At 50.9% G+C, this 15271-nt stretch overlaps 1 protein-coding gene and 1 long non-coding RNA gene across 5 annotated transcripts in view; one reads left to right on the forward strand and one right to left on the reverse strand.

Annotated features, from left to right (window-relative positions):
- Extl1 (exostosin-like glycosyltransferase 1) overlaps window positions 1-2277 on the reverse strand; it is a 15971-nt gene extending 13694 nt beyond the window's left edge. The window contains exon 1 of one of the 2 annotated variants that reach the window (NM_001107985.1): window positions 689-1516. In NM_001107985.1, coding sequence (NP_001101455.1) covers window positions 689-1452 — 764 coding nt within the window. In that variant the 5' untranslated portion in view covers window positions 1453-1516. Of the gene's footprint in view, window positions 1-688 lie in introns of both variants that reach the window. The other variant, XM_087549334.1, reaches the window with a different exon arrangement.
- Window positions 1-14324, forward strand: part of LOC120103006 (uncharacterized) — a 14950-nt gene extending 626 nt beyond the window's left edge. The window contains exons 2-6 of one of the 3 annotated variants that reach the window (XR_015621214.1): window positions 8441-8596; window positions 12405-12556; window positions 13169-13261; window positions 13612-13742; window positions 14067-14294. This is a non-coding gene — a long non-coding RNA (uncharacterized LOC120103006). Of the gene's footprint in view, window positions 1-8440; window positions 8597-10497; window positions 10739-12404; window positions 12557-13168; window positions 13502-13611; window positions 13743-14066 lie in introns of those variants that run through there. The other 2 variants (XR_015621213.1, XR_015621212.1) reach the window with 2 other exon arrangements.
- Window positions 14325-15271: the final 947 nt, after the last annotated feature.

The raw sequence follows: 15271 nt of genomic DNA on the forward strand, positions 1-15271 counted from the left end.
TTGTGGGCTCAGGGGACAGACCCTCCAGTCCTCAGGCTTGGTGGCGAGCTCCTTTGCCCATTCAGCCATCTCTCTGCCCCCAGGGTCTCTCACTGGTCCTGAAACTCACCCAGTCAGCTAAGCTGGTTGGCCAAGTGCTCTAGGGATCCTCCTGTCTCTACCTCCTCAACACTGGACTGACTCGTGGGGTGGGGGTGTCTCGTGGGGTGGGGGTGGGGCCTGAACTCCTGTCTCTACATTTGTAAGGTAAACAAACACCTATGGCTGATCTACCTCCCCCCATCCACACCCTTGCTTAGGTGGGTGCTAACACCAAGTGAGTGGTATACAAATGTCTGTTACATAAACGTTAGATAGAGTAGGAGGGACCAGCACACCAGGCATGGAGGAGGTGGGAGTGGGAGGCAGGCTTCTTATGTTTCTAAGATCCCCAAAGGAGAATTCCAAAAAATCTGCCTTTCACACCCTTGGAGACGTCATCATTCCGTCTTGGTGGAGGTCCGTTCTACCGTTCTACCGTCTTAACCCTATCTCTCCTATGCGGCTGAGACTGGTTTGTCCCTACAGGATGACAATCTGACAATCTTAACCCCTTACTACATCCGCTGGACCTGCTCCCGTCCAGCAGCCGCCTCCCACTCAGGAGTTCCCTCCCACTCAGCAGCTCCCCAAGGGTAGGTTTACTTACTGTTGGGGTCCAGGATCTTGTTCACAGTTCCTGTCCCAGGGGCAGGCTGAGGCGTGGGTGGTTGTAATACGCCACCTGCCCCTCTCCTCTGCTACCGCCACTAAGGTGGCCCCAGGCTGGGGACCGTGCCGCTGCAGGCTGCCAGGGGCCCCGCCTTTCAATGGGTGAGCTTCAGGGAGATACGGGAGCGCTACATCGAAGCCTGGTCGGAAGATGTCCAAGGAGGGGCTAGCCTCAGCTACCATCGCCTGTCCCAGCCTGGTGCAAGGGGCTGGGTAGAGACTGAGCACCAGATGGTTCCGGCCTCCGTTCCAGTTCGGAGGCAGGGGCCCGCATGCTCCTCTACGGTCCTGGCTGGGGAGAAAGAGGAGAAGGCAAGCCTCCGCTGGGCTGAGTGCATAGTAGCGGGAGCCCTCCAAGGAGTCCAGGATCCTGCGCTGAGCCTCAGTGGTCGGACCAGCCGCGGAGTGTACAAAGATCTTGAGGACTTTCCCCCTACATTTGGAGGTGTCAAAGCAGGCTCCCCAGGTGCAGCTGCTCCCCCGGGAGACTCGAGGGAGCTGTTGAACATCTTCTTCGGGGTTCGTCTCAGGCTGGGAGAAACTCTGTAGGAAGGTAGCATCCAGCCAGCGGGGCCAACCTTGGGAGCGCCCTGGAAGAGGACGGGGAGACACTGCCAGGCGAAGGGGGAAGACTCCTAGGAGGATGAGGAGGAGCCAGAAGGCTGACAATGCCAGCCAGAAGGACTTTCTTCTCCACAGCATGTGGCCACCCACAGCTAGGGCTAGAAGGAAATTAGGAATTTCTGTAGCAAGTAGGGAAGGAGGCGACCCCAGGCCGGAGGGAAAATCTGGCAATCAGCCTTCTGGGTCCAGCTCTCACCACCATTGAAGGCAGACTCCCTGCCTAAGTTCGACCAACCATTGGCCACCTGTAGGATTGACCCCGGGTGGGAGGTGTAGGGAGGCTCTGGCTTCCTAAATTTGCCTTCCCACTCTCCGACTGCTTTCTTTGCCTTCCTGAAACCTAGCCAGCCTTTGCCCTCTCATCGGGGCCTCTGCCCTGGGTCACTGCTGGGGCTGATGCAACTGCAACCCTTGTCCAGACCACAAGACCGTGTCCATCTGCGCTGGGGACTGCACCCCTGACCTTGCCCTTGACCCACAGGCAGGCTATCTATCTACTAGACTATAGAGAATTCTCTGGGTTCATGAGGGGCTGAGGGGTGGCCAAGGAAGATGTGGAAGAAGGCAGGACTGGCCTCTCTCACTCTTCCCTCTGCCCCGATAGCCCTTGAAAAAGCCTGGCTACCCCTGTGCTTGGTGGCTGGCCTTCTGTGACAGAACTATAAATAGACCTTGTGTCCATGTGGGCCACCAGAGCCAGCTGAAGTTAGAGCCTGAGTGCATCCCATCCTGCTGGCTGGGGGATGAAAGATTCGGAGTGCTGGTCTTCTTTCCCTCAGCGATGGCCCTAACCCAGGTAGCTGTCCTGCACCCTCCGGCTGGGAGCTGTCACAGGGCAGAGGGCAAGACCTACGCTCCTGCTCCTGCCCCACAAGTCCAGCCGGCAGCTCCAGGTCCCACTCCAGAGGGTAGCAATCTGGTCGGTCCAGATCTCTTTCGCAAAGGCAGCCTGGCCCCGCCCCCGCCAGTTCTGATTGGCTCCTGGCTAGGAGGCAGGGTCTCCAATTAACCCCTTGTAATCTCTCGCTGTGGGAACCGTTTCGTTTCGTTTTCGTTTTGAGACCGGTGTGGGGTAGGGGTGTGGGGAATTGGTGTCAAACCCACCTTGCAACCAAAGAACCTGTGTTTCTGATCAATCTGTCTTCACCTCCGGGTGCTCGGGTTCCAGCTATGTTCCATCACGCCTGACTCTGGAAGATTAATAATGGTCAGGAGGGCACCACACCTCACTGGTGCCCCGTGGATTGACAGCTTGTTTCTCTCCAAGGTCTTTACCAATGGTTCAAAGTAGACATTTATCTGTCTTTTTTCCTCCTCCTCCTCCTATTATTATTATTATTACTATCATTATTATTGTTATTGTTATTGTTATTATATTTTTTAAAAATTGATTTTGTGGTACTTGGAGTAGAACCCAGGGCTTTGTGCACACTAGAAACGTGTTCTATCGCTGAATTACATCACCAGCTTTTTTTTCTTTTTACCAATAAGAAAAGTGAGGCTCAGAGAGGGGATTGATTCTCCCGAAGGCGACCCAGCTTAGATGTGTCCAGGTGAAGATTTGAACTCAGGGCCTGGCCTGATGGGGCCTCTGCTTGTCCCCTCGCCACTGAATGGAGCTGGGCACGGGCCCTGCAACTATAAAATGGATTAACAGCATCCCCCTTGGAGGGTTGCTAAGGTAGGTCCTAGAAGAGCCCTTGGTGGGCTGTCCTTCCACAAGGAAGTATCCTTCCGCTGACCAGGGAGGTCTGCTGATTTGTGAGGTAAACATTGTCTCCTCAGTGAGCAGCCCCAGGACAGGGCACAGCCATGTGCCCCCAGCAGCATTCTCAAAATGGAATCAAGAAGGTATGGGACATTAAGAGGTTGGTCGCTCCGTGATAGACAGCTGCTCAGGCAAACCGCAGGCTTTCTCACTCGGAGGACAGGTGTGGGCATGCGCTGTTGCCATCCCACCAGGCTTGGAATTGGCAGAAGGTTCCCTTCCTATAGGAAACTGCCTTACTCTCCTGAATCAGAGCAGGACCCTCCTCCAGGTTCGCATGCCTGCCCTCCCCTCATCCACGTTCATTCATCTAAGAGATTCCTAGCATCGTAACTTGGATCCGGTTCCCCGGGAGGCACTGGAAGTGCTATGGGGACTAAGAGAAACCGCGCAGGTGACCATGTCCAGAGCATGCTGGAAACGACTATAAAGGAGATACTGTTATCATTCCCATTTTACAGAAGAGAAAGTTGAGGCTCAGGGAACTTGAGTAACTTAGCCGGGTCGTAAGCCATCTATATGTCTTCCCTTTTATTCGGAGGCAGTGTTTCTCTATGTAACCCTGGCTGTCCTAGAATATACAATGTAAACCAGGCTAGGCTTGAACTTGTAAAGCTCTGTCTGTCTCTGTGTCCGAAAGTGTTAGGATTAAAAGTATATGCCACCATACCGAGCTCTCCCCTTTTAAAAAGTATTTATTTTTATTTGGCGTGTGTGAGTGTTTGCCTGTGTGTGTGTGTGTGTGTGTGTGTGTGTGTGTGTGTGTGTGTACAGCGTGCATGCCAACTTGTTCCTGTGGGGGCCAGAAGAGGTGTCGGATGCACTGGAACTGAAGTTGCAGATAATTGCGAGCTGCCATGTGGCTTCTGCGAACCAAAGCTGGGTCCACTGTGAGAGCAAGCGCTAAGCCGTTCTTCCAGCTCACCATCCATTCCTTTAACCACTAAACAGGCAATCTGCCTGGTGGGATGGACCTTCCTCCACCCCTGTTGTTAGAGAGTGTGTGGCTGGGGGGACCTGACAGCATACGGGGCTGCTGCACCCAGGGGCAGAGAAGGCCTCTGAGGCGTGACCTTGCTCTTAGGACAGGAAAGGAAGCAATGCAGTTTTGCGTTGTATTTTGCCCGCACTGGAATGGAACCTTGGGACTTCCTGGCTGGATAACTGCTCTCCCACTAAACTACTACAGTACTAAAGCTGTACTCCCAGCTACATTTCTGTTTGGCTTGCTTCGGAGGCTGGCCTTGAACGAGCTATGTAGTCAAGAATGCCCTTGAACTTCTGCTCCCCTTGCCTTGACCTCCTGGGTGCTGTGATTGTGGGCTGGCACCACCACGACTGGGTTTATGTGGTGTCACACCTAACCCGGAGCCCCCTACATGCTACACCCTACCAACGGAGCCACTCCCAGCTTCAAAATACGCTTTTGAGAAAAATCACCATCACAGTGAGGGAGTGAGAAGAAATGGTCACCTCCTCTCATTCCACAGTTATTTAGTGAGCGTCGTCCTGTGGGTCGGGCTGGCCCTGTGGGGAGCAGGTAGCTGATAGCATCTTGACTTCATGGAGGATTCTTTCCCAGAAGGAAACAATGAAAATCTTTCATAGTGTCGGGAAAGGGTAAGAAAGGCAGCGGCGTCAAGGGGCTTACGGTAGGCCTCACTGTGAAGCTCTCCTCGGAGCTTCAGAGAAAACTGCTCCACACAGAGACAACAAGGGGACAGGTTCAGGGGCAGGAGAGTGCATATGTGACCTGTTTCCCCAGCAATAAACAGACTCCAGGCTCCCTATCTAGGGTGCATAGATGTATGTGTAGTGTCTTTTCAAGAAAAGATTCCTCACACCAGAGGGATATCCCATCTGACTACCACCCTACCCCCAACCCTGGGCTCATGAATGGTTCATGCTGGAAGCATGCTTCCTTTGCATTGCAACATACACACACATATACACCAGCACACACACATACACACATACACACACACACACACCCTCCCCCTTACCACACATACACACAGCAGCACACTCATACACACACCACATACATACAAGCACACACGTCCTCCCAGCACACACACATACACACACCCAGAACACACACACCACACACATAGCAGCACACACATACACACATCACACATATACACACACATCCTTCCAGCACACACATATACACGTACCCAGCACATACACATACACACTTATACACATACACACACCACACACACATACACACACATCCAGCACACACACACACACAAACATACCACATACATTCACACACCCAGCATACACCCAGCACACACTCAGCACACACCCAGCACACACACACACACACACACCACATACATTCACACATCCAGCACATACCCAGCACACACACACACACAAACATACCACATACATTCACACACACACACACATACCACATACATTCACACACTCAGCACACGCCAAGCACACACACACACACACACACACACACACACACACACACACCCTCTTCACCTTCATTCCCGCAGGGGAGAGTCTCAGGCCTACTGGGCCTGGGCTTGTCTAAACCCAGTCCCGAGCTTGCAGGCTTGGGTGGAGGCAGAGAAGAGGGGTGTCCTCAGCTCATCCTAAAAACAGACTTGGCTGGGGTGTGTGAAGGACTCCCCGGGCACAGTCATCAAAGCCACTTGGAGGCCCATGCCCTGTTGCTGGCTGCTGATTTATGGGATGGAAACTATCATCCTGTGGAGCAGGGAGTGGGCAGGGCAGAAAGATGAGGACAGAGGGAGGCAGAGTGCAAGTGGGGAGGAGGCGAGGCTCCTTTCTCTCTCTCTCTCTCTCTCTCTCTCTCTCTCTCTCTCTCTCTCTCTCTGTGTGTGTGTGTGTGTGTGTGTGTGTGTGTGTGTGTGTGTGATCTTGAGAACTAACCAGTGCTCCAGGATCTCTAAGCTCAGTGGTGTTTGCCTCACAGCTAAGGTAGCTTCACCTCCCAGCCTGGGGACAAGTGTTGCTTCCTGCCTGAGGCACAGGGACTCAGGGAACGGGAGCTTAGGTCAACTCTGTGGAGTTTGGTCTGAAGCACTCCAGTCCTCTCCCTCCTTCAGTTTTTCTCAGGCTGAGCTGACGACCCTCAGAAAGACTTCTATAACCTTCTGTGAGGAAGGGCCCAAATGTGAACAGGCACGGCAGCTGACAACAGTACAGGCCAAATGTTCCCAATAAGCTGTGCCTTCCTGGGCAGGTGACTGTCCCTCTCTGTGCTTCTGTTCTCTCACCTGTATAATGGGGATGCTCAGAATAGCTGTTTCCCAATAGTCTGCAAACAGTGCCTGGCAGGCCTCAAATAGATGGATTCCCAGGGGCTGGGGTTTGACTCAGTGATAGAGCACTTTTGTCCTTTGTGCAAGGACACAGGTTCAGTCTCTGACCGTGCTGGCATGTACCTCGGCCTGCCATCCCACATCGTGTTGTTACCACCCTCCACCACACACTCAGCACGAGCTCCAGACTCTAGTGGGTCTCACCCTTCCTAACACTGCAACCCTCTAATACACGTCCTCATGTTGTGGTGACCCCAACCCTAAGATTATTTCTGTTGCTACTTCATACCTGTAACTGTGCGACTGTTATGAATTGTCCATATCTGGCACGCAGGATATCTGATACACAACCCCTGTGAAAGGGTCCTTTGTCCCCAGAGGGGTCGGGACCCACAGTTTGAGAACCACAGAGAGAGTCTTCTGGCATAAAAAGGACTTCACTTGAAAAGGTATCTCTGATTGGCTGCAGGCAAGTCTGTGGGTGCTCGTCCTTGGCGAGTGAATTGTGTGGTCCTGAACTTCGTAAAAACCAAACAGGCTGAGCAGCTCATGAAGAACAAACCAGGGCGCAGCCTTCCTCCCTGGTCTCTATTTCAGTCCGTGCCTCCAGGCTCTTCCCTTGAGTTCCTGCCCTGACTTCCCTGAATGGTGGACTACCAACAGGAGGGTGAAATCAACCCTGTCTTCCCCAGACTGCCTTTGATCATAATGTTCACCACAGCAACAGAAAACCAGCTAAGACATCGGCTCACCGAGGACGCCCCACCCCTCAGCCCCCAGCAGAGCAAACCGGCAGCTGGACTCTCCGACTCCCAGTCGCTAAGATTGTTTTCTATTGCTGCGATGGACCATGACCAAAAGGCAATGTGCGGAGGAAAGGGCTTATTTCTTCTTACGTCACTGAGGTAGAGGCAGGAGGATTGACAGTTTGAGGTGAGTTAGGGATGGATGTAACTCAGTTGGTAGAATGCTTGTGTACAGTACATAAAGTACTTGGTTCTCTCCCCGGTAGCACGGTGGTGAACACCATAGGAGGTAAACACAATAGGATCATAAATTCAAGGTCATTCACAGGTAGGTTTGGGCTAGCCTGGGCTACATGAGACCCTGTCTCAAAACAACAAAACAACAACAACAACAACAACAACTACTACTACTACTAATAATAATAATAATAATTTTATTCCACTCAAGTCTACCTTCTAAGTGGCCAGACCTGAGCTTCTCCTCATCCCTGTGTGGGTCTCTGCTTCCTGTAGGATGAACTTCTGTTATTCAGAGAAAACTGGATGTGGTAGAGCCTACATGTAATACCAGCAGACAGGAGTGAGGAGACAGGGAGATTGCTATGAGTTCAAAGCTAGCCCGAGCTATATATACATAGCTCTTTTTCTGTTTTTTTAAATTTTTTATTAATTTTTATTTATATGAATATACTGTAGCTGTCTTCAGACACATCAGATCTCATTACAGATGGTTGTGAGCCACCATGTGGTTACTGGGTTTTGAACTCAGGACCTCTGGAAGAGCAGCTGGTACTCTTAACCGCTGAGCCATCTCTCCAGCTCACATACATAGTTCTAAGCCAGCCTGGCTTTCCTAGACCCTGTCTCTAAATTAATTAATTAAAAAATTTAAAGTTGGGCAGTGTGGTCCATGCCTTTAATCCCAGCACTCAGGAGGCAGAAGCTGGCCGAGCTCTTGTGAGTTCGAGGCCAGTCTGGTCTACAGAGCAAGTTCTAGGATATCCAGGGCTACACGAGAAACTAAACTAAATAAATAAAGCTGGAGGCCGTGGAGGTGAGCAGCCACTGTACACAAGTCGGCACTTACACCTCAGGCTGCAGGCTGAGTTCTGAGGCATGGCCATTCCCAAGGGACAGAGTTCTTTGAAATGCAGGATTGGACAAAGCAAGTAAGTAAATTTCAAAGCTTGATCCTGAAATAATTTTATTCTCCCCTCCACTGCGTTCCACTAAAGTAGACTCTGACGATATCTGAAGTCGTGAATCCCTCAAGGGAGTTCCTGGACCTTCTCAGAGCTGTCCACACCCAGACGCCTTCCTGTCAGCCCTGACCACCTGGGGATTAACCAGAAGAGCCAGGCTGTTACCTAGCAAGCCGGCTGCCTCAACCCCAGGTAATTAAGAGGCTGCCTTCCAAGCAGAGGCAAGAGGATTCATTTCTCCTCCTCTCCCCATCCCCAGGGATGGCTGCCAGGCATCTTGAGTGATGTCAGCTCTCTGTGAGTGCCTTGAGGAGAGAGTCTGCAGAGGGCTGGGGACTGGGGTCGGGTAGGGAGCAGGCCCAGAGGTGAGCCCTGAGGAGAAGACAGAGGGACCTCAGTTCCACAGTCCCATTTCTCTCAGAGTCTTGGCTTACCTCTGCAGCCTGGCTGTGTTACATGAGGTCATTGCTGTGGTAGCTGACCGAGCCTGTGCAAGAGCTGGGCCCAGACAGACAGAGCCCCATTCAATTCTCCTAACTTCGAGAAGAACTAGGCCTTCTACCTTGGCTTCCGGATAAGGGGAGGGAAGATGGCTCTTCAGGGTGGCCTAGCTAGTGGAGAATAGGGCTGGTACCCAGAGCGTGATCTGACATCAGCTCTGACAAACTCTTTACTTTCTCCGCGGATGGGGGAGCAGCTGTGTACTGAGTCCCACTATGGGTCAGACATCGAGTTCACTTCCTGTACATCTTGAACCCTGGGGGTATCATGGCCTAAAAATCCCTTTATTAAGCCACCAAGGTCATTGTGGTAGTTCAGGACACAACAGAGGCTGTGGTGGGACACACACATGAATTCCAGACTAGGAGCAGGATGGGCCTCTTAGAATGTAATTGGCACCTTCTCTGGTTGTCCATAAATTCCCCCCCCCATGCCACTTTCAAACAAGCCTTGAAGCCTAGTACCCATCTCTTCACCCCTACTCCCCGTCCTTGTTCCCACCCCTACCTACCACTTGGCAGCAGGATCACAGCACTGGCCTCTGTTCTCCCTGTCTCCTAAGCAGCCCCCACCCCAGCTTGGCCTGGATCCTTACCAAGGCTCTCTTTGTGAAGTGAGAGTCAGCAGCGGGCCCTGGAGTGAACTGGACTTTTCGGAGGCTTTCCACTGAGCTCAGAGCTCATCCCTGTCACCTCCTCAGCTGGCCCACTCACAGGGCCACTGTTCTGCTTTGGCCACCAGGACCAGGTACCAAAGACCCAGGGACAGTCCCTAAACCCCTGAAATGGTACAGATAGGTTGGCCAGGCCTAACCTTCCTGTTGCACCTCCCTCCCATTCCCAAGGAGACCACACTAGAGAATCCTGCCTCCCGGCTGTTCAGGTAGTTCTCTGGATGCTCTCCCAGGGCATGATGTCAACCCTCCTCTTGAGATCTATGAGAAGTCTTCTAATGGAAGATGCTGTGATTTGTGGCCCTTGTCATATTTAAGTGATAGTACAGCCAATGTTTACTTATATTCTTTTGTGTGTATGTGGTGTAAGCATAGGGCCGTGTGTGTCAGTGTTCCTGTGTCTACATGTCTGCAGAGCCCCGAGGCTGACATTGGGAGTCATGTTCAATCACTCTCCGCTTTATTCATTGAGGCCAGGTCTCTCAATCAAATGCAGAGCTCACCTATAAGGCTAGTTCAGCCATCCAGCTTGCTCCGGGTTTCCCCTCTCTCTTCCTGGAATTACAGGTGGGCTGACACACCCAGCTAGTATTTACGTACGTGTGGAGCAATCTCTTTATCGGCGGGGCCATCTCCCCAGTCCCGGCAGCCAATGTTTTAAAGCCAATCCCAGACTTAGAATAAGATACACATGTGCCGTGTATGATGACACACGCCTGTGGGCAACACGCAGCTTGCTGAGGCAGGAGGATTGCTGTGAGTTCAATCCTAGTCTGGGCTTCTAGCAAGACTGTCTTAAATTATTCTTCTCATCCCAGTGACAGAACACCAGGTAGGGAGAAGGTCACTTCAATGTTGTGTGTACTGTCGTGGGGGGCGGGGTGGCTGTTAGAGGACGGAAGAGGAGCATGGGAAGCGGGAGGGGAGATGTCCAGGAGAGACATCTACGCTGGGCTTGAGAGAAGGTACTGAAGTGATGAGAGCATCCGGAGACTTGAGAGGAGAGAGGTGGTCAGGTGTGTGGCGGCAGGGACCCATAGTCACTCTGCCTGAGGAAGAGGAGTGGAATCTGGCTTGCAGGAAGACACTAGTCTGAAGCGTTCAGGGCTTTTGACAAAGGACTGCTACTTTGTGTCAAGCTTGTGACCGTCCCCAGAATGGTAAGTAAGAGCTGATAGTAACCTTTCTACTTCCAACCTGTGTTGGCACCAACCCCCATCCCTAAACTCTTGAGTGCTTCGTATCCTCAGGCTGCCTTACGCTTGGCAGGAGGTCAAGCCTCTACCAGCTTTTGATCCTTTTGATCGATCGGGTCTGTGACAGCAGGGCTGGGAGCCAGAAAGAGTGGGAATCAGGCCCTGCCTTGGCCTCTGGCATCTCTGAGCTGGCTCTGTCTCCACCAGTCCTTTCTGAGGAGAGATTCTGGGAAGCAGGATGTTTCTGGAGCCAAGAAACTCTCAAAGGCCTGAAGGGAGCCAGGAAGCAGAATGTGGATGCCCTGCCCATCTTCCCTCTGCCCGCTCTTCTCTGGGCTGGGTCATCCCCGCTCCTCCCACCCTGGTCTCTGGTGATCCTGAGGTCACACCCAGGCCTGGAGTCAGGAGAGAAGAAAAATAAGGGACCCCAGAAACTCCACTTCTGGTTCTTTCTGTAGCCAGGAATCAAGATGTCACAACAGACTAGGTCAATGGTAGTTTTGATCCTGGGTCTGCGGGGACCCTGACAATCATCCCGGCCCTGTCTCCTTCTGTTTGCTGCCTATGAACTGGGCATGGTATGACTGACATTTTAAATCTATCATGCTAACTGGGTGAGTGTCTAAGCACGGGTCTTTCCTGATGATGGAATGACATTTGGGATTTGTCAGATAGAAGACAGGGAAGGAATGAGGATGAATGTTGTGGTTTGGATATGAAATGCTGTCCGAGTTTGGTTTTTACTGCTGTGAAAAGACACCATGACCAAGGCCACTCATAAAAGAGTTTAATTGTCGCTGGCTTGCAGTTTCAGAGGTTCGGGTTGGGGATTTAGCTCAGTGGTAGAGCGCTTGCCTAAGAAGCGCAAGGCCCTGGGTTCGGTCCCCAGCTCCGGAAAAAAAGAACCAAAAAAAAAAAAAGTACAGTTTCAGGGGTTCAGTCCATTATCATCATGGCGGGAAGCCATGAAGATTTGCAGGGGGAGATGGTACTGGAGGAGCAGAGAGTTCTACGCCTAGATCCGAAGGCAACTGGAGACTGTGTGCCACCCTGGGCATAGCTTGAGTATAGGAGACCTCAACGCTCCTTCTCCACAGTGACTGAATCCTTCAAGAGGCCACAACCACTCCAACAAGGCCACACCTCCCAATAGTGCCATTCCCTAAGAGCCAAGCATTCAAATATGTGAGTCTCTGGGGGCCATACCTATTCAAACCACTGTATATGCCTAAACTGGGCTTATGTCAAAAAAAGACTTAGTCCCCAGCAGGTGGCACATTGGTTTTTAAAAGATAGGGCTTTTTTAAAAAATTTATTTATTTTATGTATGTGAGTACACTGTTGCTGTCTTCAGACACACCAGAAGAGGGCATCAGATTCCATCACAGATGGTTGTGAGCCACCATGTGGTTGCAGAGACTTGAACTCAAGACCTCTGGAAGAGCAGTCAGTGCTCTTAACCACTGAGCCATCTCTCTATCCCAAAGATAGGGATATATATATATATATATATATATATATATATATATATATATATATATATATATATATCCCAGGCTAGCCTCAAATTCATTATGCAGCCAAGAACGACTTTGAATGTCCGATCCTTTGTCTATACCTGGGACTATAGGCAATACGTCCACACCCAACTTTATACTGATGCTGGGAATGGAACCCAGGGCTTTGTGCACGCTAGGCAAGCACTCTACAAGCTGAGCCACATCTCCAGCTAAAGGCACCATCAAGAAGGGACTTCTGCTCATCAAAGTGCTGACTTTACCAGTGAGTACAGGGCTCATGGACTATTAGGAGCAGGGGTGGGGGCAGGGGCATTGGTTGGAACAAGTAGGTTACTGGGCGTTTGCCCTAGGGGGTGTGGTTAGGATAAAGCAGTGAAAAGGAACCTTGTTCTGGTTAGAGCCAAGGAACACCACAAAGTCACACCATGAAACAGATCGAGGGCAAGGGGTTTATTGGAGGAAGGGGGAGATTTAAAGGCTGTCTGAAAGAGGGGGAGAGAGGGAAGGACAGGAGAGAGAGAGAAAGAGAGAGAGAGAGAGAGAGAGAGAGAGAGAGAGAGAGAGAGAGAACAGACAGAATGAACAAGACAAAGGAATGAGAGAATGGGAGAGAGGAATGGAAAGCAAGAGAGGGAGGGAGGGGGAGGGAGGGAGGGAAGGAGAGAGGGAGGGAAGGAGAGAGGGAGGGAAGGAGAGAGGGAGGGAAGGAGAGAGGGAGCGGGATGGAGGGGAAGGAGGAGGAGGAGGAGATGGGGATGGGGAGAGAGATTGGGGTGCCCAGGGTCTTTTATGTATTTCACCTAAGCAGCTGCAAATGAATTGCTGAAAGGCAGGTTGGGGAGCATCTAACTTACAGTAGATGTCTCATCCGCAGCCCCTTCCTGCTGTCTCTGCCTTCGCTCCACTATGAGATGAGCCACTTTGCACCATTCTGAACTTGCTACCACGATGGTTGGCCTTACCGCAGGCAAGGAAGCAACTGGATAGAAGTCAGATCTTGAGTGAAGGAGCTCTCAGGAGCTGGGGTAACCTCCCCACGAGATGACTCAGGGAGGTGGGGGTGCGGGGTGGTGGTGGGGGAATGAAGGATATATAGTGGGCAGTTGACAGCGTCTGTTGGGACCTTTTCACCCCTGTGTTCCCTTGTTTGAAAAATAGGAAGGCTGTTTTCTGTTCTGGAAATAAAAAGGTATGTTCCACTGGAGGATTAAATGACTTGACAGCACATGTGCCTTAGTTAGGGTTTACTGCTGGGAACAGACACCATGACCAAGGCAACTCTCACAAGGACAACATTTAATTGGTGCTGGCTCACAGGTTCAGAGGTTCAGTCCATTAGCATCAAGGCGGGAACATGGCAGCATCTCTGCAGGCATGGTGCCGGAGGAGGAGCTGAGAGGAGCAGAGATCTTCATCTGAAGGCTGCTAGGAGAAGACCTACTCCTCAGGTAACTAGGTGGAGGGTCTCAAAGCCCATCCTCACAGTGACACACCTACTCCAACAAGGCCACACCTCCTAACGGTGCCACTCCCTGGGCCAAGTGTATTCAAACCACCACACAGGGTGACTGGTCACAGGGTGACTCACTGGTCACAGGGTGACTCACCAGTGTGGTTGGGCTCAGGACTCAGTTCAGATACTGACTCCTCTAATGTGAGGGCCAGGCTTCTGGGGCATCTGTCCCTCCATTGACCACCAAGTTTGAGTCAGCTAATCTAGCTGGTGCTGCTTTCCTCCGTCACTGCTCCATGTGTGTCCCTCCCCATGCAAGCTCCACCAGAGAGGATCACATCCCCTATAGAAGATCATTCCTGGGTCAGGAGTCTGGGCAGAGGCTGGAGAGATGGCTGCTCTTCCGGAGAACTTGGTCATGCAGCACCCACATGAAGGTTCACCAACATCTGTAATTCCAGGGGTTCTAACACTCTCTTTTGCCCTCTGCTGCTACTGCATGTGTACAATATACAGACATACCTGCAGGCGAAAAACCCATACCCATAAAATAAAAATAAAGGTTAATAATTTTTTTAAAGATTTATTTATTTATTATATATGAGTACACTGTCTCTCTCTTCAGACACACCAGAAGAGGGCATCAGATCTCATTACAGATGGTTGTGAGCCACCATGTGGTTGCTGGGAATTGAACTCAGGACATAATTTTTTAAATAAAATAATTAGGGGGTTGGGGATTTAGCTCAGTGGTAGAGTGCTTGCCTAGTAAGCACAAGGCCCTGGGTTCGGTCCTCAGTTCCGGAAAAAAAAAAAAAGAATTAGTATATAAACACAGAGAAAGCTAGTTTCTGACCCTAGCTAAACTGAATTTATTTTTAAATTTTTTTAAACATGGGTTAAATCCTTAGCATCACAGAAAAAAACGAGAAATTAAAAATAATGGGTTCGGTCCCCAGCTCCGAAAAAAAAGAAAAGAAAAAAAAATATGATGTTGGGCTGGAGAGATGGCTCAGTGGTTAAGAGCACTGACTGCTCTTCCAGAGGTCCTGAGTTCAATTCGCAGCATCCACCTGGTGGCTCACAACTACCTGTTATGGATCCAATGACCTCTTCTGGTGTGCATAAAGACAGCTACAGTGTACCCATATGCATAAAATAAATAATTCTTAAAACAAAACAAAACCCCACCTAATATAACTAGACAGGTTTATTTCTTCTTAAGAAAGAAAGGAAGGAAGGAAGGAAGGAAGGAAGAAAAGAAACCCACAGAATAAAATGATGTCAAAAGGGTTTGTCTGGACTCGGCTGGACACGGTGCAGCAGCACTCAGAGCGCCTTGACTCAGTCCTTCCAGACTTCTGCATGAGAAATGCCAAGAGGCTTGAGCCGGTGTTGCTGAGTTTTAGGGGAACAAGTTGACTCTGTGACTTAGAAAGCATGAAGGCCATCCTGTCCCTTTGTCCCCTTTCATTGTCAGAGTTGCTGTAGGGTTACAGATAGATGATTCCTCTAGGCTCCTCC

The sequence above is a fragment of the Rattus norvegicus genome, chromosome 5 (genome assembly GCF_021556685.1).
Source record: "Rattus norvegicus strain SHRSP/BbbUtx chromosome 5, alternate assembly SHRSP_T2T, whole genome shotgun sequence".
NCBI lineage: Eukaryota > Metazoa > Chordata > Mammalia > Rodentia > Muridae > Rattus > Rattus norvegicus.